At 39.6% G+C, this 26,196-nt stretch overlaps 1 protein-coding gene across 2 annotated transcripts in view; it reads right to left on the reverse strand.

Moving 5' to 3' along the window:
• Positions 1-26,196, reverse strand: part of LOC131042158 (uncharacterized) — a 182,283-nt gene that overhangs the window by 44,740 nt on the left and 111,347 nt on the right. For both annotated transcript variants that reach the window (XM_059221655.1, XM_059221654.1), the window contains exons 3-4: positions 14,958-15,339; positions 14,543-14,804 (exon numbers count right to left, since the gene is read on the reverse strand). In XM_059221655.1, coding sequence (XP_059077638.1) covers positions 14,543-14,804; positions 14,958-15,339 — 644 coding nt within the window. The remainder of the gene's footprint in view (positions 1-14,542; positions 14,805-14,957; positions 15,340-26,196) is intronic.

Raw genomic sequence — 26,196 nt, forward strand, 5'->3', positions numbered from 1 at the left:
ATATCAAGTTTGCCTTACAAAGGATAAGTTAAGCATGTATGGAATGGATGGAGGAAGATCATCGATTGCCTTGCAACATGAATTGGCGGTTGGAAAAGACAAGAACCAAGGCTAAGTGTGGGATCGCTCCTGTCCCTCTCCAAGGGACCAGGGCGAAAATGTTCCAAGGTTCGCCCCTTCCAAAGCTCACATGAATCAAACTCAATATTCCAAGCGAAAATGCTATTTCAAACGTCCAGGATAAGACTTTGAACGTGAAAAGTGAAGAACGCAAGGCTAAAATGCATGAGGCGCTCCTGTCCCTCACCCAAGGACTAGAGCGATATTATTGATGTCCCAAATATCTCCCATGCTTAGGCACCAACACTTTTTGAATTGCATTAAATGCCAAATTCGATAAAACTTTGGAATGTTTTTAATTAAAATGGGCATTTAATGAGTTCGCATAAGGCATTTAATAATTAATTTAGCCTTTTGAAAAAATCGATATTCTAATTACAAAGGCATTTAAATTAATTAATTAAATTATTAAATGAAGAGAGAGCGCTTGGGGTTTTATTTTAAATATTTTATAAAGGTCGGCCTCCTTTTTATTTAATTTTGTTTATTATTTGCTTCATTTCCACCAAGTCGGCCTATGGGAGAGTATAATGGTGAGCGCCTATATAAGAAAGGTATTTTGAAACATTTAATCCATCATTCAATCATTGTTTAAATGCGATTTGGAGAAGCAATAGAAGGAGCGAATTTTGATCCAAGGAGGAGTGCGAATTTTGTTGGAGGTGGAGCGAATTGTTCCTCAAGGCGTTGAAGACCCACAAGGTGGTGAAGTTGATGAAGGAGGCACCTTTGCTAGAGGACTTCGATATTCATTTTGCCTAGCAAATCTCTTAATTTTCGCATCTTTTTTTAGAGCTAATTCTCCAAGAAAGGTATGGTGAAGATCTTCCTAGCCTAATTTTGAAATTTTGAAGTTTTGAATTTCCAATTCCATAATCGTACTTAGGAAATGATAATTCAAAGATTTATCATGAAATTTCCTAAATTTAAAGCTTAAACTTAATCTATATTTTTACGTTCCAAGGTATATTGCTCATTATGAAATGTTGTGTAGGTGTCAAGATGGCGACCCCAAAGCCAGGAGCATCCACCAGTCGTCCAGCCCTCATGAAGGAAGATCAAAGGAATGAAGAAATGGAGACCAAGATCGTGTCAAAATGGAGCAACATTGGAGATACCAACTTGGGAAACTTCAGTGTGAAGAAGTTTCGAGAGGTCCCTTACATTGGAAAGCCATCACCTGTCGCAAGGAGAATAATTGAAAGTGGCATCATCAAGGCGGCCGGCTTCCCTCCTGCAATCCAGTGCCATGAGCTGATGATCGAGTGTGCTTGCCATTATGACCCACAGTCAAGATCGATCGTGTCCAAGGAAGGAAACACTTTGGCTTATCTCTCAGATGAGGCTATCAGTGAAGCTCTTCATCTACCAGAACATAAAGATATGATTTACAAAAGCTTGGAAGGAGCTAGATCCATGTACGAAGATGATCCAGACACTTGCTTGAGCATCATCAACAAGAATTGGTTACTCAAAATTCGTCCTCGCCTGAGCAAGATTCCCAACACACCACATAGGATCGACTTCCAGGAGGAGTACAGAGATTTGGTAACCTTACTCAATCAAGTTACAGGGGCTCCTCAAGCCTTCTATTTTGAGAAGTGGATGTTCTTCTTCATCCAAGTGATAGTTCAAGGAAAAGGAACAATTCATTGGGCTAGAATTATTAGTCATTGCTTGGACGTACAGTTGAGAAGACTGAAGGCCACTAAATCCTTCCACATGAGCTCGTACATCATGTATGCCTTGATCAGGAGTTTTGAATATGCAGGACTACCTCACAAAGGAGCGATTGGAAGAGGACCTGGAGAAGTCAGAGTTTGTAACTCTTATGTTCATTTGCATCATCCACCAGGAAGCAACTACAAGTTAGTCAATGATACCTTCACAATGAACATCACCAGGACACTGCAAGGCGGGATTCACAATCGGCTATCTCAGGAGGCACAAGAACTTGTAAAGAGGTATGGTGCTTGGTTTATCCAATTCCAGAAGTTTACATATATTAGAGTTCATGGGTGTCCTTCACCTCCATACATGTTGCCAAGATATCCGACAGACAGGATAGTACTACTTGAGGTGACTAGGCAACTGGCAGCTTATGCGAAGGCATTCAGACACAGGCATGGAAATGGGATTCCTGTACCTATCATACTAGGGAATTCAGTTGAGGTATGTCCTAATGTTCCAACTTTAGATGATGCAGAAAGGGAGTTGGCCTTATATTCATTTTCATTCTTTTCATTGAGGGAGAATTTTGATCCTTATGGATATATAGAAGAGACAGTTGGTAGAAAATACAAGCATGAATGTCAGGTAGAAGACTTTTGGATGAATCTCTCAGATGATTTGGAAGTGAAAAGAAAGATGCATTCCAGATTGCCTTTGGATTTCATCAGGAAATGCAAAGTTTACAAAGTGGCCGATCAAGCTCAGGACAGTGGCAGGCACCTCCAGTCATCCTATGATAGAGAAGACAAGGCAGTAAAGATAGATTGGAATGAACCTGAGGTTGTGGACTTAAAGGCTTTGATGGCCCCAGTTTTGTCCTGTACTCGCAGATGGGTTGATGTGCAACATCAAAAGTTGAGAGAGCAGAATATATCCATGACTTTTACTTTGGAGGAAAGGTCGGCAGAAGGAGCAAGTGCAAGTGAAGGTCATCCTCATCCTAGAAGCACAAGCGAAGGCAATCCTCACCCCAGAAGCGTAAGTGAAGGCAATCCTCATCCTAGAGGTGCGAAGAGGAAGGAAAGACCTGAGAAAAGAGAATCTTCCAAGAAGAAGCAAGAGGCCAATCGAGATCGCTCATCCGGCACATCTTCTCGACAGGAGAAGAGGACACTTGAAGTGGAGGAATCTATGGAATCAATGGTTCAGAATGATAAACATGAAGGAGGACAAGCATCTCAACGGTCATCAAGTCAATCTCCCCAGGTCAATGAGCTACATGAAGCCCAGAATGATGATGAAGCGACATCTCCTCTCCGGAAAGAAGAGCCACTACCTAAAGAAATACAAGTTAGAGAGACAAGGTCCGCCATTCCAGATTGGTTGATGGAGAGATTAACAAGGGTGATTGTGATCGAGGACGAAGAAGATAATGTGATTGATTTAGATAGCCTTGTTGGAGATTCTCAGGGAGTAACAGAAAAGAAGAAGGCCACCAAAATGTCCAAGATGATCAGAGATGAGATAGGGTCCAGGAAGTTGCAGATAGCTACACCGACAGTAGACAAGTACGAGGGTGAGATCCTTCCAGAAGAATAAGATGTAGAAATCGTTGAGCTTGGTCCACTCACCACCGAGCAAGCATTAGATGAGGCAACTGATTCATTTGAGGCACTTAAAGATAAACTTAAGGAAGAAATGGAAAAGAGTAGAAAACTTGAGAGAGAGGTCGGTGCTTGGAGAAGCTACTTTGGCCACCTCAGTCAACCCTTGGGACGTCAGGATCCAACAGTATCTCCCGTGCAAGCACTTCCCCTTGAATCAGTTGGTGAGGCAGAGAAAGTTAAGAGCTTGGTCCAGCTTATGAGCTCTTGGATTGACAAATCCCATACAGTTGTCGTTGAGTTTGCAACAAGAATGATGCAGACCATTCATCGGGCTATTCAGGTCCTTGAGATCATCCACAACCTAATGATAACAATAGCCGCCTTTGCTCATACTAAAGATGTTATCATCCCTGTTCTGCAAGTAATCAGGCAAACATCAAGGAAGACCTTAGCACAAGAAAAGATAATGGATGGAGGAGCTCATAATTTACTCCAGTGGTCTACTTTACTCCAAATGAAGGAAGTTCTTTTCAAGGACACCAGCACCAAATGCAATCAAGTGGAGGAGGTCATCCATCCGATCCAGGACAAGGTGTTTGGGGTTTTATGTACTATTTTTGGCAGAAGGATCGAAGTTGAGACAGATGTGGATCTTCAAGAATTAGAAGAAAGGGTCAAAGTCATCTTTTGCAAAGATAAGAATGTGATTACAGATGAGCAAAGAGATCGAATGTTTGCTACTATGCTCCTGATTGAGAAAATTAAGGAACTCGAACCTGAATGGGACGCAGCTCTTCTCAAGGCCTTTGATCAGATTATTCACTTGGAAGAACGAATGAGGAATCTTCCTGAGATTCCTATTGCTGAGATTGAGGGAATCGTGTCCAGATTCATTGCATATGCTAAAGAGGAGCATTGGAAAGGGAATAAGGTTCTAGAAGAGAGGTTGTTATAGATGACATGGCACCTTAATTATCATTGATCTATGTTTCCTAGATTTTTGTGCCAAATTAAATATTTGGCTTAATATTGTGCAATAAAAAGGGGACTTTTGTAATAAAACCCTAATTAGGGTTTAGGTGTCAAAATCTCAGCCGTTGATCTTCTTTTGATCTGGGCCGTTCATTGTAATTGAGGATGCTATATATTCCCTCATTCATTTTCATTTTGTTATTAGAAAATTAGAAATAGAGAGCAATAGGAAATAGTTAGAAGATTAGAGCTTTTGGAGAGAAGAAAGTTATTTTGTAGCAAGATTGAGTTTGAAGAAAGGATTTCAAACAATTGTTGTCTATTTTGGCTTTGAGATCAATAAAATATTGAAGTTATGGTGTTTTATTGCAATTCTTGTGGCTATCTTCATGGTTGTTTGTTTTCTTGAATCATTCTCAGTCGGAGTAGTATTTAAGTTTGAAGGAATAAGTGTTGGGCTTGATTTTGGTGAAGATTCACGTTCCAAACCACTAGCTTCTTACTGATTGTAGGAACGCCTTGTGTGGTCAACTAGAGAGACTTGAATTGCTTAAACCTTCAATCGTCATTGAGCTTTGGATATGTGCCTTTGTGGTAGTGTCCATGATCCTTGATGAATTGAAAAAATCATTTGTTACCTTAGAAGATCGCATCAATTTCAGTTGGGTTGTTATTTCATGGCAATATTGAAATTGGTAGAATCTTGCCAAGTCTAGCCTACATTGGGTCATTCATAGGATTAGATTAGAATTTATCCCTTGCAAACTCTACCCTTTGATCTTTTTTGAGAATTTGTTAGTTTTAGAGAAATCTTGTTCCTACAGCTTGGAGGACGTAAGGCCCCTTGATGAAACAGCATTCACAACGACCACTGGTGCTTATCCACACGTAGAGACCCTACATAAAAGAACATTGGAGTCACCCTGATTGATCCTTTTTTTGCGACATCTTCAGCAATCAGAGACTTTATTCAAGAGAGGATAAGATACCCTTGGGTATTTTATTCTGTGTATGATTGTGTACAAAATACACGTCAACAGTAACCCAATAGAGGAAGGAGAGATTCCATCCATCCAAGGGATCGAAGTGCATGAGCCCACCCAACAGAGCCACCATGAATTGCTGCTCCATGATACAACCAAAGATGACTCTACCGTTGAAGGAAAGAAAAGGACAGAGGAGGCCCATGAGCTCGAAAGGACTAAAGAGCGACCGTCACACGAAGGCACTGGACAATTGTTCAGTGAAGTGGGAGAAAATTCAGCTGCAAGCAAGGAACTTGACACCTCCTCCATCCCTCCAGTAACAGGACACCTGCAAATCTGTGATGAGTCGATTGAGAACCCAAGAGAACAGACTACAGACTTAACCATATCATCAGCCCAAACAGTACCTCAAGAATGGTTAATTGCCAGAGCCCAGCGCAAGGCTGCCACCAAACCACCTATTGATCTAGAGGACATATTCTCGCGCATAGACCAAGCTAAGGCTAAGGGGAAGAAAAAGCCCAAGGCATATTCTAGAGTGACCAAAGATGAGCGAAGGAACCGCACTCTCCATATTGCCACCCCACCCGTAGACAAGCCAGCAGATCATATCACACTGGCAGATTATAGCATCACGACTGTCCCCATCGGACGAGCCACTAAAGAGCAGGAGAAGGAGGAGTTCAAGGATTCAGTACAGAACATACTCAGGCAACTTGAAGAGATAACAGCTGAGAAGGATTTGTATTGAGTTCGTGCTGAGCAGGCCGAAGGGTATATCGATCAATTCCTAAGGCCCCTACACAATCTTTCCGAGTCCCATATTCCCCCAATGCCATTGGCACAAAGAACCACAACAGAATTTGAAGGAATACGGGACACCGCAAAGGCCGTCAAGGAATGGATACAAGGCATCAGAACAAGGGGAGAACGAATCCTTGAGGAAGTGAAGGAAATGGCTCACCACCGAGAGACCACTTTGGTTAAGTTGTTGGAGGTAAAAAGGGAATCCCTTAGTATGCAGGAAGTAGCTGACACTACTCTTCCCCTCATGAATGCCCTCTTTTGGACCCAGGCACAAATCCCTACACTCTCTGACATGCTGCACCCTCATGGTATCGGCGTGTTCAAAGAGTGGTACTGGATTGTTAACATGAAGAATGATGCGAAGGAAATCATTGATAGAGAACATAATGCATGCAAGGCAATTCTAAAAAACATGCAAGAGCTCGGCAAGATAATCCTTCGATCAATGGTTTCAGGATGGGTAAATGACTAGTCCGATGAAGTGATACCGCCAGACTAGGAGGAAAGGTTGGGAACAAATAAGATCACTTATCCCACTAAGGACCTCGACTTTGCCGATCAGTTCCACTCGAACATGTTATGCTTTGAGCGTAATCGTTCCAGTTGGCGAGATGGTCTTAAACAGGTAGACCAATACCTCGAGGGCATGTAATATAAAATTCGCCATCCTCCTATGCCTCCATTCAATCTACTATTTCAATTGTGCCGTAGATTCCAAGAGTATGTTCGCGAAGAGCGTGCCGCAGGTCGAGATCTTTGGCGAGAGCATTTGCATGGTGAAAATGAATTTCTAAAAAAGGAATGTGAAGCTAGAAAGGAAAAAGTGCTTTCCTAAAAGTACTTATCCTTTTTCTTAAACTTTAAAAGTGCTTTTCCTTTTTTAAATTTTGAAAAGTGCATTTTTGGCACCAAAAGGTGACATTTGACTTTTAGTCAACAAAATGTAAAACTTTATTAATGCACCTTTTTGGATTATTTCAAATTGTTGTAATTACCTTTTTTGGTAGTTATTGCTCCTTTGGGGGTGGTTGTTGATATTTGCATCCCATTTATGGGTATGGGCAGCCATGTTTTATGGATGAATCTGGGCCACTTATTTAGATTAGATTTTGGCCATTCATCCTTTTTTGGAGCCTATTTAAAGGGGACTGGTTTCCCTCATTTTGTAAGAAGTTCTTGGATTGTTGCGAAAGCTCTAGCGAAATTTACAGGAATTAATGCAAAGATTAAGACTGTTTTCAAGTTTCCTTGTGAGTGCATAGTCTCCTTCTTCACTTAATTTAGAAATCTTCCAGTTATGTTTATTTCTTTTACATAGCATTTTCAAGCAAGCATCTAATAGAATCCTTGCAGTCCACACCATTAGGGAACGGCTGATTGCCTTTCTTTCTGCATGGTTAATCTAGACCTTTCATGCTTAGTTCGGTTATCAAACACATACTATGAATGTAAAAGTTCTAATGTTATACTTGATAACATGAAAATCTTGTTTTTCCTTTGAAGATTGCACTAGATTTATGCAAACATTGTGCTTGAGTAGCTAGTGATGTTTAATCTAGTTTCTTGGAGGTGTCTGTCTACTTGACTGAATTTGCTATGTTAGTTAGAATTTACATTTCATGTCTCTCTCTCTCCCTATCCTTCCCTCCTTTTTTCCCTTTTTTATCTAGAAAATCTGCAATCTCATTAAAACAGTGTCAACTTAACCGAAATCATTTGATAGAAAGATTATAAAAGTTCCAAGGAACTTATCTATAAATTACCCATTCAACGTAAGTCCCCCTTGTGTTTCTAGCAAAAGCACATCAAACCACTGAGCAATCCCGCAGTCAAGACCTGACAAACGAAACCTTGAAGTTATCCCCTTTGATCAAAACGTAGAAAATAGCAATAGCGATCTCCTTATCTCAAGAGAGGATAGGATACTCAGTTGGTTTATTCTATTCTGCATTGGCCGTATGGAGTTTGCAGCAATGCGATTCCAGACACGTCAACAGAATCTTGCTGAATCTGATGGTTTTGGTTTGATTTTCAATCTTTGAATAGAGAAGTTTTTTTTAGGTTTTTGAGGTTTTTCAGTTTTTTTAAGGTTTTGCCTTTTGGTTTGCCAATGAGGAATGAAAATAGAATGCAATACATGAAAGAATAATTGACTGAAATGAAAACTCAGAATTCTGATTTTATTACCAGCAATTTACAAATTCAAGGAAATAACTATTTATGACATTCAAAGCCAAAATTGACCTACCAGGTGTCCCACGCTAGCCTGGATGAGCTTATTTTACTGTTGGAAGTGATGCACTGAACAATATTGGAGCCTCCAAGTGTTATCAATTGCTCCAAAGTTATCAATTTGCTTCACTAATAATTATCTAAAACAAATAAATGAATAAATGGCAGATCTAATGCAAATTTTCCAAGGTTGTCAGGCAAGACCCCCAAATTTGGGCAATTTTCCTCAATGAGATACTCGTGGAGTCTTCATCTACCACAATTTCTCTGAAAAGCTTAATGATCTACTAATGTTTAATGCTAACAATGAATTCTGAAACAAAACCCAACACTAAAACCCTCCAATTTATTTATTCTCATTTTCCAGGCAAGGATGAGGGGTACGACCTACTATAGAAGGTATGGCCTGCAATAAGTAATACTTATTTTGCTAGGAATGTCTTCTAATCTGCCCAAATCTGCTATTGCTATCTCAGACCTGCTGTAAATGCATTAATTCCTCAATATTTTGGCCCCCAATGGCCCGAAAGAGGTTCCTTTCTATGTTACAAGTGTGTGGGTTTGCGTCCAACACTGTAAATGATTGAGAGTTTTCGTTCCCAACCTGAAATCCAACCGAAGCTTGTTGTTGCAGACCTCTCCAATGATGAAAATATGTAAATACTAAAATATGAATTAAGGATGATGAAAAATGACCTCCAAATGCCTTTTAAAAGGCTCCAAACCTTAGGTCGTCACTTTTAGGGTTTCTATGATTTCACTTTATTATTTTTTTAAAAATCTATGCCTTTTTTTAAAAATTGACCCCTTAGGCATTATATTTTACTATTATAATGTTTTCCCCTTTCTATTACAACATTTTATGCCTCAAACGCCTAGGAAAAAGGGGGCCAGCTTATTATAAGTTATTTTATTATAAAGTGATTATAATCACTTTAACATAATTCATGTAAATCCATAACTTAGGAAATATTTAAATATTATATTTCCTTATTTATTCATAAAATGCAATCCGGGACTCGGATCTGAATTCCGTCTGAAGCACTGTGGTCACCGATTCCACTTGAGTCCTGCAAGCTAACTGGCAATTCCTCCTAAAAAATAGGAACTCACCCTAAAAAATAGGAACCTCACTCCAAACTCCAAAAACTGGTCAAAAGGCTCCTACTCTACTTTGTGGCCCCTCGGGTGGTCATCCAGTCAACTGCCAGTTCTCCCTAAAAAATAGGAGACTTCCCTAAAAAGGAGGCACTATCATGTAAACACTCAAAATGGCTCACAAAGCCCCTACAAAGCTCTATGCCCCTTAGAAAGAGTCCCCTAACCATCTGGTTGACCTACGGGAACTCACGTGATAGGTCAACCCTCTGCTCATCTCATGTCGCCTAGAAAGGGGACATTACATCTACAATATTATATGGCACTCATAAACTTCATAATATTAATCACATCACCCATAATAGTATCAACTCCTTGTTTATGAAATCTCTACGCAATCAAGGAACCCGCCAACCAAGTTCAACATGAAGTATTAAGAACAATGGCCATCACTTGAGGATTTCGATATTAAAACATTTTCACTTCATATGCCAAGTATATCCCAAGACAACATATTATTTAGAAATAATAATGTTTTCCCAAAAAAGATATAAGCACCAAATATCTCAAACCTAGCAATAACTTTATTCCTAAAACATTCATCAAATTTGTCTCGAAAGGAAACTTCACAAATTTGGCCCAATTGTGAACTCCGTCACAAATCCACTCCCAAGATCAGTCAGGTTTTTGTCCAACCCTTCTGCCAACTTCTGAAAGTTTTCACCTCCAAAAATCATAAATCATTTATCAAATCAGAATCATACCCTTGCCGCAACCCTAGGACCTCCCTAGAAAGCCCTCCAAGAAGTATTTAGAAGATAGGCCAACTTGGAGAGATATATTTAATAAAGTGGCATAAAAATATTTTATTATTTGATGGTTATTAAATTAATTAATATTAAGTCACCATTTAAATATTTTATTTATTTTTGACAACTTAATCAAAACCAATTTAGTTAATTCTTTGTTCCTTTATCAAGGGTCCAATTTTTTAATGAAAAATCATTTAATACTCTGATAAATCACAGAGCAATTATTTCATGGGGCCTAATGGTGTGTTTCTTCACCTACTCCAACAACTTGCATTGATGGCACTGTTTGGCCCAGCTACCAAAAATAAATGTGATTGTCCTCCAATCTGGCACCCTCATTTCAAGAAGGAATCATCTTTAGCCATTGGTTTTAGGTGTGCTAGAGTGTTTTGAATTAAGGTTTACAACCTAGAGGTATATGTGGTGTTCTAGGGCTCGTTTCAAGATGTTGATCGCTTTTCTCAAGGCAAACAAAGATTCAATGCTTTCCAAGGTTTCAAAAGTTGAGTGTTTGTTGTAGGAGTGTAGTAAAAGCCATCGAATATTTAGAGTTATTAGAAGAGATGCCGCAATATTAGAAATTCAAAGTTCAAACTACCAAAAATTAGATTCCATCATTACACAATTTCAAAGAGCACTCAATTGACATCTCTAGCAAGGCATGGATGTGACCTGGCAATATTCATCCATTTCTCATACAATTCAGCAAGGGGACTAGTTGTTACTAGGTCATTTCTATGTTAGGAGCACATTCCAAAACTTCAAAAATTCAAAAACTTCTTTGCTCAAGCTGTGTTGTAAAGAATATTATGATAAAAGATAATGATGTCCCAAACCATGTTGAATATTACAAATTAGGTCAAACTGTTTTACCAAGAACACATATGTGACTCACGAAGATTTAGTTTTGTATTATTTGTCAATTTAATGGGAGCATGGGTAAATAAAGAGACGATAATGTAAGATAATGAAGTCACATATAAGTCCCAATGACAAATCACAATGTTAAGAGAGAAAATTAAAAACAAGTGACACCTCACAAAATAAGTTAAAGCTAGTTATGTAACTACCACCTTTAATGCCATTCATAAAAAAGATACGTAAATTTTAGACTTCCCTGTGGGGGAGGTACTTTCTACAATTATTTTAGCTGTGCATTATAATGTCTGATTCTATCAAGTTTCATTGTCTGTGTTATTTTTAGATTGATAATGATGGGATTACTAACATGTGAGAGCTCTTAAACGCTCTTCTGATCAGAGAAGCTTGTGTACATAGAACGTTGGGGAAAAGTAATCTCTATTTCTGGAAGGAAATAATGCATGTCTTCTAAAATCCTGCCATGCTATTTTATTAGCAACGGTGGATTATTTTTATATATACTAATATTTTGCTAGACATGAAAATCAAATTTTGCCATACTATGTTTTATGCAGGCTTCAAAGTGAATTGTGTCATAGATATGTACTTTCTATTTATCAAGTAGAAGTATATGTCTCCAAGATTTCATCTCGAATGTTCTGGTTGCATTGTTTCCTTGGGAAAATGAGGGAGTCAAGTTTAAACTATAATGGAATTATCAAAGTGCAATCTCATTCCAATGCATTTTTTTCTGTTTTGAATGTTGGTTGATAAAAGAGGTGAAATGGTTTCTCAAACAAACCAGAGATAGCACATGTTGGTTTTTGACTAAAAACGGACACACTAACAAAAGAAAATAGAGATCATATATATATATCTGTGTGTGTGTGTGTGAACATACCGAGAACGTATCCAACCCCCAAAAAAAATTGTTACACGGGCATTTTGTACCCCCACATACCCGTTTTCGTTCCCATACCCAGTTTTACCACTACCCGTTTCCTTTCCCGTACCCAGTTTTACCACTTGCTCACATTTTAGATGAATGAACAAAAAATATAAACAATTGAGCCACCTCTGACGTGTGGAGAGAAACGTGTCTAGCTTTCCTGTAAATGATGGATTTTTCAGAGAGATTTTTTGGATGATTAAAAGGTAACAATAATACAGGACAATAATACCTATACGCCAAAGGTAATATGAATTACCTGTATTTACATTTTTTGTCTTCTGTGGGTAGTCCAGAAGATTGTTGGTAAAATATCTATGTGACAGGAGATCATACATTTCCCAGGTCAGTGAAGAAATATCTTTATAGTTGTTTCTACTCTATTACCTCTCATTAATTACAATATCATCAAAACTTGCACATAAGTAAAACAACTGATTTGTCTATTGGCATCTCAGCAGAGGAAAAATATATAACTTTACTTAAACTTTTTCAAGTTTTCTTTTTCACAATTTCATAAATTATTTAAAGCAGCTCAGAGAACTATTCACATCTTTTGGGCATCTATATTAGGGACAATAAACCTTCATATCTGGATCTAGTAAAACAAATTGTAAAAGACATGAACTTGAATTTAGTAGGAAAACATACATTTTCAAACATCTCTATAATATGCTACCAGTTTTCTCAGAAAAGCCCCAGATATGGGTCCATCTGTTCCTGGTCCAGGTTTCAGTCCAGATTTCCTGTGGGGCCAGTCAGGGTGCTGGAAAACAAACCCAGATACAGCCAGATTTGCTCTGCAATGGACGTAGGCAAATCCAGATCTGTTTTGCGGGACCCGCAAAGAACCCAAACTGCCAAAATGAAGAAATGCATGGGAATGGTGGAAGGCATGGCAGAGTTTTCTATGTCTGTGTTGGGCTCAAAGGTGGAGCTGCTCACCACAAAAAGCACATCAGTATGGCAAGACAACATTTCCATGGGCATCATGACTAGCAAAAATGAAGGAAAGATCACAAGGTTGGTGTCTGGCTATCAAAATCTGATTTTGTATCTGGTTTATTGCTGCCATTCAGTGCACCAAGCTGCACCATTGTCAATCAAGGAGAAAAACAAGATAACACGGGAGTCACAATCTGTAATTTGGACACCATGCAGTGGAGTGCAAAGCACGTGGCATTCATTGCATTGGGACATCAGCCAGGGGAGATTAAGGTCTGCCATTCGACTTAAGAGAATGATCTCATCTAGGTGCTGATACCCGATTAACTTGGGTTTGTTGTCCAGGGCCCTTCAGCCCTAAGTCAAAGACAACGAAGCAGCATTTTCTTTTACGTATAATAAACAAATCTCCTACAATTACTTAAGAGGGAAGGAAAACTCTTTAATTGTGATATATCTATCATTTTTATATGTTTTTTGTGTAACTTATCATATATAAGATTTTTATATGCTTTTTGTTTTAAATTGTAATTTTTTTATAATTCAAAGATATCAGATTTCCACAATCCATAATATTAACAAGTTGAGTTTTGTGGATTAGATTGCATGAAAGTTTTTTACATCAAACATAACCAAAACAAACCCATAAAAAAAAATTTCACACAATCTAATCCAGAAAACTCAACTTATTATTTATAATTTTTAAACATTTTTTTAGTTAGACAAACCCAAAATGAAGCCAGCATAAAAAAATATCACAATAATGGCATAACCAGAATCAACCAAACCAGAAAAAATTACCATATTGGCATACCCAAACCCAAACCAGTAACTTAGTCTCCAATATTCTAAATCACGATAACTAAGTTCTAATTTATATATAGACCTCCTACTTATAGTTACACATCTTCATCCATTTCTAAAATCCTATTATTTGTTTGATAGAAATGATACTAGCAAAGCATTTTCAAAAGTCCCTACAACCCATTTCTGACCTTCTTTTGAGTTTAGAAATCTTCTTACTTCCAACTTCCTATTATTAAATCTAGCTATGACATCTCTACTGCTATAAAGCTAATTTATATTCATCTGACAAGAATTTGCTTCAGTCTGGGCAGGACACGAGTGTATTTTTAATTAATCTTATATAATCCACTGATTAATTGATCCAAACTAAAAAGCTCTATAATGTGAACGAGATAATGAATTGACACCACTCATAAAATTAAGTTGATATATCCCAACACCAGTAGCCAGCCTATGAGATAATTCTAAATAATGAAAAGCCTTGCTGAATTATGGATTGCATTGAAATGCTCAAAAAGAATCACTACAATAGCTACACACTATTGAAATTCTAAATTTCTAACAAAAACATAGAGCTAAATCTCGGTGAGAATCCAGGATCTATCAAACAAATAAATAGACAAGAAATTGCCACAAGAAGCAGAAAAGACGTTTGTTATTGGGAAACATATGGACCTTTAAGTAACAAGTGTGGAGATTTCCCACCACTCAACCCATCAGAAAAAGCACCAAAAAGTTTATCATGTAGCACAACCATCATCCCTTTATTTCCACTGGGGACACTCTTTGTAGAAGTCACAACTAGACCACAAGTAGGCTGACTTGAAAAAGCATTATCACCATTAACAGACTTTACTCTCTTAAAAGATGTTGAAGACATTCCCATTGTTGATGAAGCCTGAAAAATTTCCATACCGCATGTCGACACAACAATTACCTACAAAGAAAATATCAGCTCAATAAAAAATCATTTCAGAAAAAGAACAGCACGAAATGTCATATCTTCTAATGAATCAGAAATTCAAATCCACGGGAATCACCCATTTCAAGATTCACAGTAAACCGCACGTGTTTGCATGCTTTTGCTTACCATATCCTGAGGTCCAAAACAAGCAAAACAAGCACCTTGAACACATCCAATCATTTTTTCCTGCATAACCAGCCTGGGTCTTGCATTTTCTATGACTGTTTCAGATGAAGAAACCATCAACTGCTTTATTTGCAAACATAATTGACCACTTTTAGATGCACTCATTTGTTTTGCAGAAGTAGCTTTATTGGAAAATTTGGGATTATCCAGAATCATGATATTTGAGGAACCATCTTTATCACCAGAAACAGGTATGCTAGCATCACAAACCATGCTTTCATAAACGTCAACATCTTCAAATAATCCCCATTCATCCTTACTAAATCTTGGGACCATCTTCTTAGATTCTGCTGTGCGGGTCTTCTTCTTTCTCTTGAAAGGCCTGCAAATAAAAAATTCAAAACTGAGCATGTCTGGCAGAACTAAGCCTCCTAGAAGCCATCTGTGGTAGAGTTTCACGTTGTGTCATCCATGCACTAGTGGCAGATTTTATAAATATTGAATAGCAGCAATAATCATAACCAAACCCTTCAGAGTGTTCATATGCAAATGTATATATTATCTGAAACATAAGCCCTGACAGGACTGTTAAGGCACTGCTTCTACATATTTTCAATTTCACAGATTCAAACAAATGGAGATAATGTGCAGTCAACAAATGTCATTGTAAAAATAATGCAAAATTGATCCTGTAAGGTACGGATGAGAGATATCACTCTAAACAAAACTCCTGTAAAGTTCCTAACCAACATACACAACTCCAATAACAGTCACAGTTATTCTTAATTTGGGAAAAGGCTCACTTGTTGTTTCAAACAATTCTCATGTCTCTGACAGATCCAACGACCTCAGAGACATTTACCTCAACAGGTGAAGCATTATGTCAATCCTTAAGGTCCTTGACCAAGAATTATCTATTATAGTTGCTTGGCGTTCAGCTATGGTCAAGCATGGATAATCTTCCACAGATGATTAAAACTTATATATTTAGTCTTAATTATTAAGTACCATACCCTTTTGCCGCATTGAGGGTCTTCTAAATGTTTTCTATTATGTTAAAGATAAAATAACTATTTTGGGAAATGTGTGATGGACATACAACAAAACCTTCAATGGATGAATAGAAAATATTTGTGCCTCCTACTCATACCAACGAACAGATGGCCGTGAAGCAGGATTGAGAAGCTAGACAATACAAGGAGATTCATGATTATACAATTCTAGATCCTACTTTATTAAGCCAAAAAATGCTATGATATTAGTTGATTTATTCCTATATGAATCACCCTAATAATGACCACTTATCAAAATTGATAACTGCACAGCTTCTTTGCACCTCTCCAGAAGATGCACTCAAGAGGGCCCTCACTTTAATGGTAACTGCAATGCATGAACAGATGACAACCACTAAATTGCATAACTAATAAACCTTGCCCAGTGCCTTGATCAGGATCTATATTTGAGAATCTAGGAATCCAAAGTTTGACCAAAAATAACATCTTTCTTTTGGCTAATGATGCAAAATAAAACTGCAGCAAAGCATACTTTGTAATGTTCCCTGACCATACGGTGAACTCGCAGAGGAAGGTCGTACGGTGGAGAGAGGGTCCATACGGGGCGAAACAGGCCGTACGGTGGTGTGAGGCAGAGCCGTACGGTGGTGTGAGGCAGAGCCGTACGTTGGAGCCAAGTAGGCCGTACGGTGGGAAGAAGCAAGCCGTACGGTGGAGCCAAGTAGGCCGTACGGTGGGAAGAAGCAGGCTGTACGGTGGGAAAAGCAGGTCGTACGGTGGAAAGAAACAAGCCGTACAGTGGTATGTTGCCTTGACCGTACGGTGAGTGTTTGGGGGTGTATGGTGGTGTGTTTGCTTTGACCGTACAGTGAGTGAATATCCGCCAAGTTCCGCCTCAAGCCCTCCAAACTCTCAGTTCGTACAAAGAAATGAAATTATTATTCCAGACACGAGACTTAGACGAAGATCCGCACATGCAAAGAGAAATTATATTGATAATGATTGCACAACAGATTACACAAACCCGAAACAAAAGCAGACTAGGGTGAGGAGAACTCCCACCGAAACTGCGAATGCCAAGTAGGGAGGATCTCTCACCTCCGAAATGACAGACAAGTTGAACTCCAACTGGAATTCGCACAATAGAGAAAAGGATACCAAAATTCGCCTACCTACCACAATGACTAACACGGCCATATATATGGGCTCCGAGAAACTTCCCGAAGGGTTACAAACGGACCGACACGACCAACCAAAACTTGACTAAACTAATTAAATAAAAGAGCCTGAAAGATTTGTTATTAAATCTGGGGCCTTACAACAAGGTAATAAGATTTATTATTTAATTATATCGGGGACATCACAATCCTCCCGGGCCAAAAATTGCTTGCCCTCAAGCAATTGCAGACTTGGATGCTCCAGAATTTGCTCGCCTTCCCAAGTGGCATCCTCGATGGGTAGATTCTTCCAACGTATGAGGAACTCTTTGACTGTGCGAGTTCTCAACCTCTTTTCTCTGACATCGATGATCTCCGCCGGTTCTAGAATTAGTTTCCCTTCTTCGTCGATGGGTGGCAGATCTCTGGACACTGTGACGCGCTGCCCGACGGCCTTCTTCAGACATGACACGTGAAAAACATTGTGAATCCAACAACCCTCAGGAAGCTCCAACTCGTAGGCAACTTCACCCACTCTCCGAACCACCCTGTAGGGTCCATAGAACCGCGGCTTCAGCTTCTCCTTACCACTTGTCTTCAAGGAGGATTGTCTGTGCGGTTGAAGTCGGAGGTAAACCAGATCACCAACCTCAAAATTCCGCTCAGTCCGGTGTCGGTCAGCATACATCTTTTGCTGGTTCTGAGCCCTCTGCAGGTTGTCTTTGAGAGATGTCAGGATGTCTAAACTCTCCTGAAGCCAATCTTTGGCCATCGGTGCACGACTGTCTCCCAATGCCAGGTCAACAAATGAAGAAGGTTCGTAACCGTACAGTGCTTTGAAAGGTGGCATGCCTATCAACATGTGATAAGTGGTGTTGTAACAGTGTTCGCCCAAATGTAATCAGCAAACCCAAGCCTTTTGTTGGGCTAAGATGTAGTTCCTGAGATAACCCTCCAGCCATTTGTTCACAATCTCGATCTATTCGTCTATCTGCGGATGGTAGCTCGTGCTGGGCGATAACTCGATTCCTGCCAACCGAAATAACTCCATCCAGAAGGTACTCAAGAAACGGCTATCCCTGTCACTGACTATGTTTCGCGGTAAGCCATGTAGGCGGAACACCTCACGGAAGAACAACTCGGCTACTTGAATTGCTTGATATCCTGTGGGGATGGCAAAAAAATGTGCATACTTGGTCAATCGGTCAACTATGACAAAAATGCAATCCTTTCCTTGCACTCTGGGGAGCCCAATAATGAAATCCATCGAGATACTATCCCATTTCTGGTCGAGAATTGGCAGTGGTTGTAGCAGTCCGGCCGGCAAGTTATGCTCAGATTTGTTATGCTGATAGGTGGAGCATTCCCGCACATACTGCAGGACGTCGTTCTTAAGCCCCTTCCAGGAAAACCTTTCACGGATCTGTCTGTAGGTTTTCAAGTATCCCAGGTGTCCAACCAAGGGAGAGTCGTGCAATTCCTTCAGAACCTTTTCCTTCATCTTAGATTCGGGTACTCGATAAATTTTGTCCTTGTAATAAATGATGTCGTCAACCACCTTGTATTGGTCATCCTGCACTTGTCCATCCATTAGTTCGCAGGCAAAAGTGTTCTTGGAGCATTCAACCAACAGGTATTCCTTCCAATCTGCCGAAATCTGAGATAACGAACATATGGCAGGCCTTCTTGACAGGGCATCAACAACCACATTATTCTTCGCCTTCACATATTCAATGTCGAAATCAAATGCTTGGACTTTGCTCGCCCATTTCTGTTGTCGTTCATTCAGATCCCTCTACTCCAAGAAGTATCGCAAGCTATTGTGGTCTGTTCGAACAACAAACTTTGCTCCGACGAGGTACTGCCGAAACTTCGTCAGTGCGTGTATGATGGCGAGCATCTCCTTGTCGTAGATGGAATATAATCGCTCAACTCCCGAGAGCTTCCGGCTCTTGAAAGCAATGGGGTGATGGTCTTGCATCAACACCGCTCCAATGCCTTCTCCCGAGGCATCGTACTCTAGGATGAAAGGGCGAGAGAAGTCTGGTAGTGCCAGAACCGGACACGTACTCATAACTTCTTTTAATTTGTCGAAGGTCTATTGCGCTTGCGTATTCCAATGGAAGGATCCTTTCTTTGTCAGATCTGTCAATGGTGCCCCAAGTTGTGAAAATCCTCTCACAAACCTTCTATAATAACTGCACAAACCAAAAAATCCGTGCAGCTCCGAGAGAGTCTTGGGTGGAGGCCAATCCAAAATGGCCTGAATCTTCTCCTGGTGAACTTGTACCCCCTGGGCGTTGATGACGTGACCCAAGTACAAAACCTCAGTCAGTCCAAATTCACATTTGGACCTTTTGGCATATAATGATTATGATTCCATAATCCCCAATACTTCGTCCAAATGCCCCACATGTTCCTTCCAGGTCTTGCTGTAAATGAGTATGTCATCGAAGAATACCAATAGGAACTTACGCAGTTGCTTGTTGAAGATGTGGTTCATGCAGGACTGAAAAGTGGCCGGAGCATTGGTTAATCCAAATGGCATGACCAAGAACTCATAGTGTCCGTAATGGCAGCGAAAGGCCATCTTTTCCACATCTTGCTCCCTCATATGGATCTAATGGTAACCGGAGCGGAGATCAATCTTGGAGAAATAGATGGCGCCATGTAGTTCGTCCAATAGCTCATCGATCCTGGGAATGGGGTACCTATTCTTGATAGTCTTCTTGTTTAGTGCGCGATAGTCGACACACATTCTGAGAGTCCCGTCCTTCTTCTTCACCAGTACCACCGAGGACGCAAAGGGGCTAGAACTGGGCCGGATCCATCCTTTATCAAGGAGTTCCTGGATCGTTTTCTCTATCTCATCTTTGAACTTCTTCGGGTGGCGATAGGGTGTGGTGATAACGGGTTTGGCTCCCTCCTCTAACTCGATGGTGTGCTCAAACCCTCGGTGTGGGGGTATACCAAGTGGAATATCAGCGAAGACCAAACTATGCCCATCCAGAACCGACTAAAGTTCCTCATCCTGGTAGTAAGTCGGTTCCCCTTTCACAGGTTTTGTTGAGATTACACAATGTGTTGCCCAAATTACTTCATCATGTCTGAAGATGGCTTCCATCCTTTTGGCAGAAATCTCCCTCGGGCCGCCATTCGACATTCCCTTGAGAACCACCTTCCTGCCATCCACCTCGAATGAGAACTCCATCCTTTTGAAGCTCTGTGTGTACTAGTCGAGGGTCTCCATCCATTGAATGCCTAATATGACATCCGTGTCATCCAGATCCACAACAAAGAAATCATCGGTCACCGTGTAATTTCCCATGGTGATGCTCAGTTGCGAAACCAAGTGAGTGCATGACAGGAGATTGCCTCCTGCTACCTTGACATCGAGCCCTTCATGCTCCTTTGTACACAAGCCCCTTCGGTTGACAAGTGACGAGTTTATGAAGTTGAGCAAAGCTCCACTGTCGAGCATAACAAGAACTCGTTGCCCTTGTAGTGCACCACGTACTCTAAATACACTGCACCTTGGGGTACCCGCCGGTGTGGCAATGATGCCCCCCCTCCGAACCAATGTGGAGATTCTCTCCGCCAAGCTGGTTTCTTCGGCCGATTCTTCTCTTGGGGTTTCGCTTTCTTCATGCTCCTCTTCTCCATCGGACATTACTTCAATATAGTGAATCTTTCCTTTGCCCAAACATCGGTGTCCTAGTTCCCATGGTTCTTTGCAGGTGAAACACAACTTCTTCCTTCTGAGTTCCTGTCTTGTGGCTTCATCGAGCAATGACCCCTTCGGATAGGGTTTATTATCCTTTTCCCTCGGAACGAAAGGTGGTTTGGTATGCACAAAACTTCTGGAAGAGGAAGAAGTTGCCATGTTACGGGCCTTTTTTATTGCTTCCATGAGCGTGTTGGGGTTGAATCCTTTCACCCAACCTTTCAGTGGTTCCATCAATCCGTCCATGAACAAGACCACCAATCTCCGCTCTGAGATGTCAGTCACCAACACGGATAGTCTCTGGAATTCTGTGATGTAACTATCCACAGATCCCGACTGCTTTAGTTGCGCCAACTCCTTGAAATTGAGTTCTGGATCCTTCCCGTCAAATCAATCTATGAGCTTCTCTGTGAATTCGACATAGGAAGTTATCTGGTCATGGCCAAGAGTGACCATTCCATGGTGCCACCATTCATGCACGGCCCCTTCCAAGTGGAGTGCTGCAAACTTGATAGCTTCATCTTCAGGCATTGGGTTGAGTTGGAAGTAAGTATCAGCTTTTTGAACCCAGGCACGTGCCAAGGTCATTCCGGCCCATCAAAGGATGACAAGTTGATCTTGCCAACCTTTTGTTTGATGTCATCGTTATAGTGTCCATAATGGCCCCGACTTCTGCCGCCCGAGTATTTCATCCGGAGCTCCACATAATCCTTGAAGGATATGTCCCCTTCGAGATTTGCATCCCTCCAATCTTGACTCAACTGCGCTTGCATCTCCTGAAAGGTGGGTTCTGGCTCTCCCCGTGGTGTTTCAGATTTTTGAGGAGAAGTCGGCATCAGCGGCCGTGAATGTGAGCGTTGGACGTTTGACCTTCCCGTGACCGAATCATCGCCCTGTCCATTCTGTTCTCCATTCCCTTTTCCCAAGGCCAATTGTTGTAAGGTTTCCTCCATGATTTGTTGACGTTGCTCTCCTCTGGTTAGGGTGTCATTGAGTTGAGCTTGGCTTTTGGTTAGCTCCCTTAATAGTGCCATGACTTCTCTTGTAGGGTCCTGTGGTTCGCCCATTCGATCGACTGAAAAGTACCTCCTTCTGGTGTACACTCGCATCCGCTACACGACAGGCTGGCAAGATCACAAGCTCTGATACCACTGTAATGTTCCCTGACCGTACGGTGAACTCGCAGAGGAAGGTCGTACGGTGGAGAGAGGGTCCGTATGGGGCGAAACAGGCCGTATGGTGGTGTGAGGCAGAGCCGTACGGTGGAGCCAAGTAGGCCGTACGGTGGGAAGAAGCAAGCCGTACGGTGGTGTGAGGCAAGCCATACGGTGGTGTGAGGCAAGTAGGTCGTATGGTGGGAAGAAGTAGGTGGGAATAAAAATAACATTTATATTAAAATATAAGATTAAATATAATTAAAATTTAACTAAGTTAATTTATGGTCAATATGCATGAAATGAAAAGTTGTGATTCCCTTGAACATGAGATATAAAAGGGAGAAGAGAACCTCATTTGAGGGAGAAGATGGAAGAGAGAAGAGAGGAGCATGTGAATCAAGGAAGAGTCAATGTAAGAAGGAAGGAATGGGAAGTAAATAAGGAGGTGACTCTTCCAAAAAAGGGCAGAAATTATGAAAGGTTGTGACTATTTCAAAGGTTGGTGATTGTGAAAGGTTGTGACTCTTTCAAAGGGTGGTAATTGTGAAATGTTGTGACTCTTTCAAAGGGCCGGCATGTTGAAGGGGTGTGACTTCACCCTCAAAATGGAAGATATAAAGGGAAGAAGGTCTCATTTGAGGAAGGGAGGAAGAGAGAACAATCAGGAAAGAATATAAGGGTGGTGACCCAATTCTTATGAAAGGTGGTGACCAAAGTCTTATGAAAGGTGGTGACCCTTTTACCAATGAAGTATAGAAGAGATCACTCCAATTATTCAATGATCACTTATCAATAATCATTGCAATCATTCATATCAAACAAGAATCAATCAGCCAATCATTCTATCAAATCAGCATACATTCAATCATCATTCACCAACATATCAAACTAGGCTTCATTACATTATCACTCACCAATATCTCAGATAATACAGTCAAAGGAATTCATTCAATCAATCAATTATTCATCAATCATTCAACCATGGAGTGCATTAAGAATCAAATATATTTTAAGATACAAACCCTCAAGTAGTTCATTTGTGTACTATCCCTTGCTAAATCTGATCTCTAATTGCTGATTCGGACCTCAAGGAATATTGTCAAACAATTGTCATGAAACATCTATCTTGTTGTCTTTTGTTTTCAGATTGTTTTTGCTTACTTAGAATGGTTTCAAATGAAGTTTAAATGCTTGCAATTGATTACTAAAACTTATAGGCCAAGAGCTAAAATGCAAATGCAATCCCTTTTGTCTTTTGAATGCACACATATGACTTTCTACATGTAAAATGTGCACCTACAGCCAATGGACACTTTAACAAACACTTCTCATGCACCTTAACATAACCAATATGCAGCAATTAAGCATTTTCACAAACAAATGGCATGCAACCTTGTACTACCTTCATTTCATGCTAAACCAAATACAAGTTGGAATGCACAACGCATATGATGATTTCAACTATCCATTATTCAATGCCAAGACTCTTGTCTCACAATCTAAATTCCCTCACAAGTCTGATAAAATGTGCATCTACAACAACAACTCGCAGATCAATATGACAACGCAAATAAACAATAAGGAACCTGATGTACAAATCGATATGCTCTGTAACAATGCTACAACCCTTGATGCTGATGACACTTCACAATATTTGATGAAATTGTGCCCTCTATGTATGCCACCCTTGCTGTAGTATATCAGTCCTCAGAATTAATTAATTGCAGCCTTGAGACATCTCCAATTTATTCCAAAAATGACCTCCAATATTCACAAATTTGACTGTTGATTACAGCCAGCTCAAAAGCAACCCTCAGAAGATCTTTCACCACCTCCGGTAGCTCTCACAATGAAGATACTACGTTCTCCAATGCCCTGATTTGCAGAAATGCAGAAACCCTTGGGTTTGCCTTCTCCAAATGCCAAGAAATCATAATGTCAAGTTATCAAATGCTCATGAATGAATGGCTCAATTCCCAAGGCTGAATATATATAACTTCGTGAAGAAGTTGATTTCCCTCCAAAAGCACATTTAATAATAATTAAATGTTATTACATTTGCATCTTTTAATATTTAATATTAATACCTTGGTCTTGGCGCCTCATGAATTAATTCAATAAATGGCCCCCTTTTATGATGGCTTGACCCTCAAATTATAAAGTTAAGTTATAAATTTATAATATCGCTTATTATTTTATTATCATTCAAGCCATTAAAATATTAATATCTCCTTTAATAATCAGTATTTCTTCATTCTGTTTGCACCGGGGAGTTGACCATTTTATCCTCTGTCCAACCCATTGACTTACTAAAAATAGAAAGGGTCCCTCTCGATCGTCTCCTGACTTACTATAAATAGTAAGTATATGAAACTGAGCCCAAACGAAGTCCAATCTGAACCAAATGAAGACCAAACTGGAACATATTGAATTTTGGAGATGACGAGAACCCCCATTAACCAAGTCCCTGCCTCAAAAGACCCTCTATCCACAATTATTAGCCTACGAGGGTCAAAATGATAGGCTAATCAAACAGGAATAGGAATAAACTGAAAAGGGGACATTACAATTTGATTATTGTAGTGAGGTGTGGATTTTCTGTGCAAATCATTAAGCATTGTATCAATGTTATATATGTGTTTCTGCATATCATTATCTATAATTATTTTTGCATCTTTATGATTAATCACATCCCATTGATATGATTATTTATGTCATAGTAAATATAAGTCAGACTAGTATACTCGGTAAATACTTCATATATTTTTCATATATTCTGAGTGTGCCCAGCCATGGTAGATGGAGTTAGGGCTGCATGAGTGGTACAGTGATGGGGCACTCCTCTATGGTATGCCACCTATGTGAGGGAACTAGATGGTTCCATGAGGCCAAGGGAGTACAGAGGGTACTACCCTTTGGCCTAGAGGAGATGGCATTCCAAGGCACCTTGTTGCAGCCTCATTCCCATACAATGATGCAAGGAGACCAATAATAGAGAGAGAAACAAAAAAGGTTGGCCAGATGACAGGATAATGAAGAAGTGAACACCTAAATGGGTAGACCACCTCATATGGATGGCATGGGCCACATGAGGCCAAGAGGGATGGTATATCCACTCTTGGGCCTAGGGTAGAGGGTCCATGTCATGTCCCCTCCTTGATCGTATATATATCGTAAATAAAACAATTATTATTATTAATTAATATAATAATTACCAACAAATGATTATTTGAAATTTATTTATTTATTAAATATTATTAGTTAATTAATATTTATTACTAATAATATTCTGAAATGTAAACATAATTTACATTTAATGAAGACAGTGATTTTGGTTATCAGCAATATTGCCGATTTCATACCATTGATATATACGCAACAATATATATTAAAGAAAACATAAGTGCCAATGATTCTATCCTAATTATTATTTATTTCTCCTTCTAGTGACATTTTTACCAATCCAATATAGTCGATTGCCATAATATATACAGAATCACAGTATGATCAATACATTAATATCTATAATATTTTAGATTCCTACTGAATGGAGAAACACGCTTTAATACTTTGATTGGTGTCATCACTTACAACTTGTTAATAATTTAATACTATATAATACAAGTATTTTTTTAAATGATATGATACGTGGGGGTAAATTATAATTATCATGTTAATTACATCCAAATTCCAAACTATAATTCAGCAAACAATGAGTCTATATTAGACATCTTATGAAGTGCGATTTGTTAAAAGAAAAAGAGGGATGCCATGTAATCTTATAAAGGTGAGATTAATAAATAGTTTGGGAGCCCAATAACTAATTGGTTACGTTAAAAAGCATGGTGACTCTTACGTAGAGATGTCTCTTATTCAAGAGGTGTGTCTTCTTCAGCATATGAAAAGATGTATAAATGAATTTCATTTATTTGAGGGGGATCATCGATTACTCCTTATTCTCTTTACATCCTTATTGGATCAAGGGGAGATAAGAGAGGTTAATAGTCTGCAATTCATACAGCTCAGATCAGAACGGTTATTGAGTTACAGGCAGTAACATCTATGTTCTTGGTGGTATACATGGGGATGTGCGTAATATGTATGCTTAATTTATGAAGTCCGATAACGTTCTTGTGCAGAATTTAATAATAATAATAATAATAATAATAATAGTAGTAGTAGTAGTAG

The sequence above is a fragment of the Cryptomeria japonica genome, chromosome 5 (assembly GCF_030272615.1).
Source record: "Cryptomeria japonica chromosome 5, Sugi_1.0, whole genome shotgun sequence".
Lineage (NCBI taxonomy): Eukaryota > Viridiplantae > Streptophyta > Pinopsida > Cupressales > Cupressaceae > Cryptomeria > Cryptomeria japonica.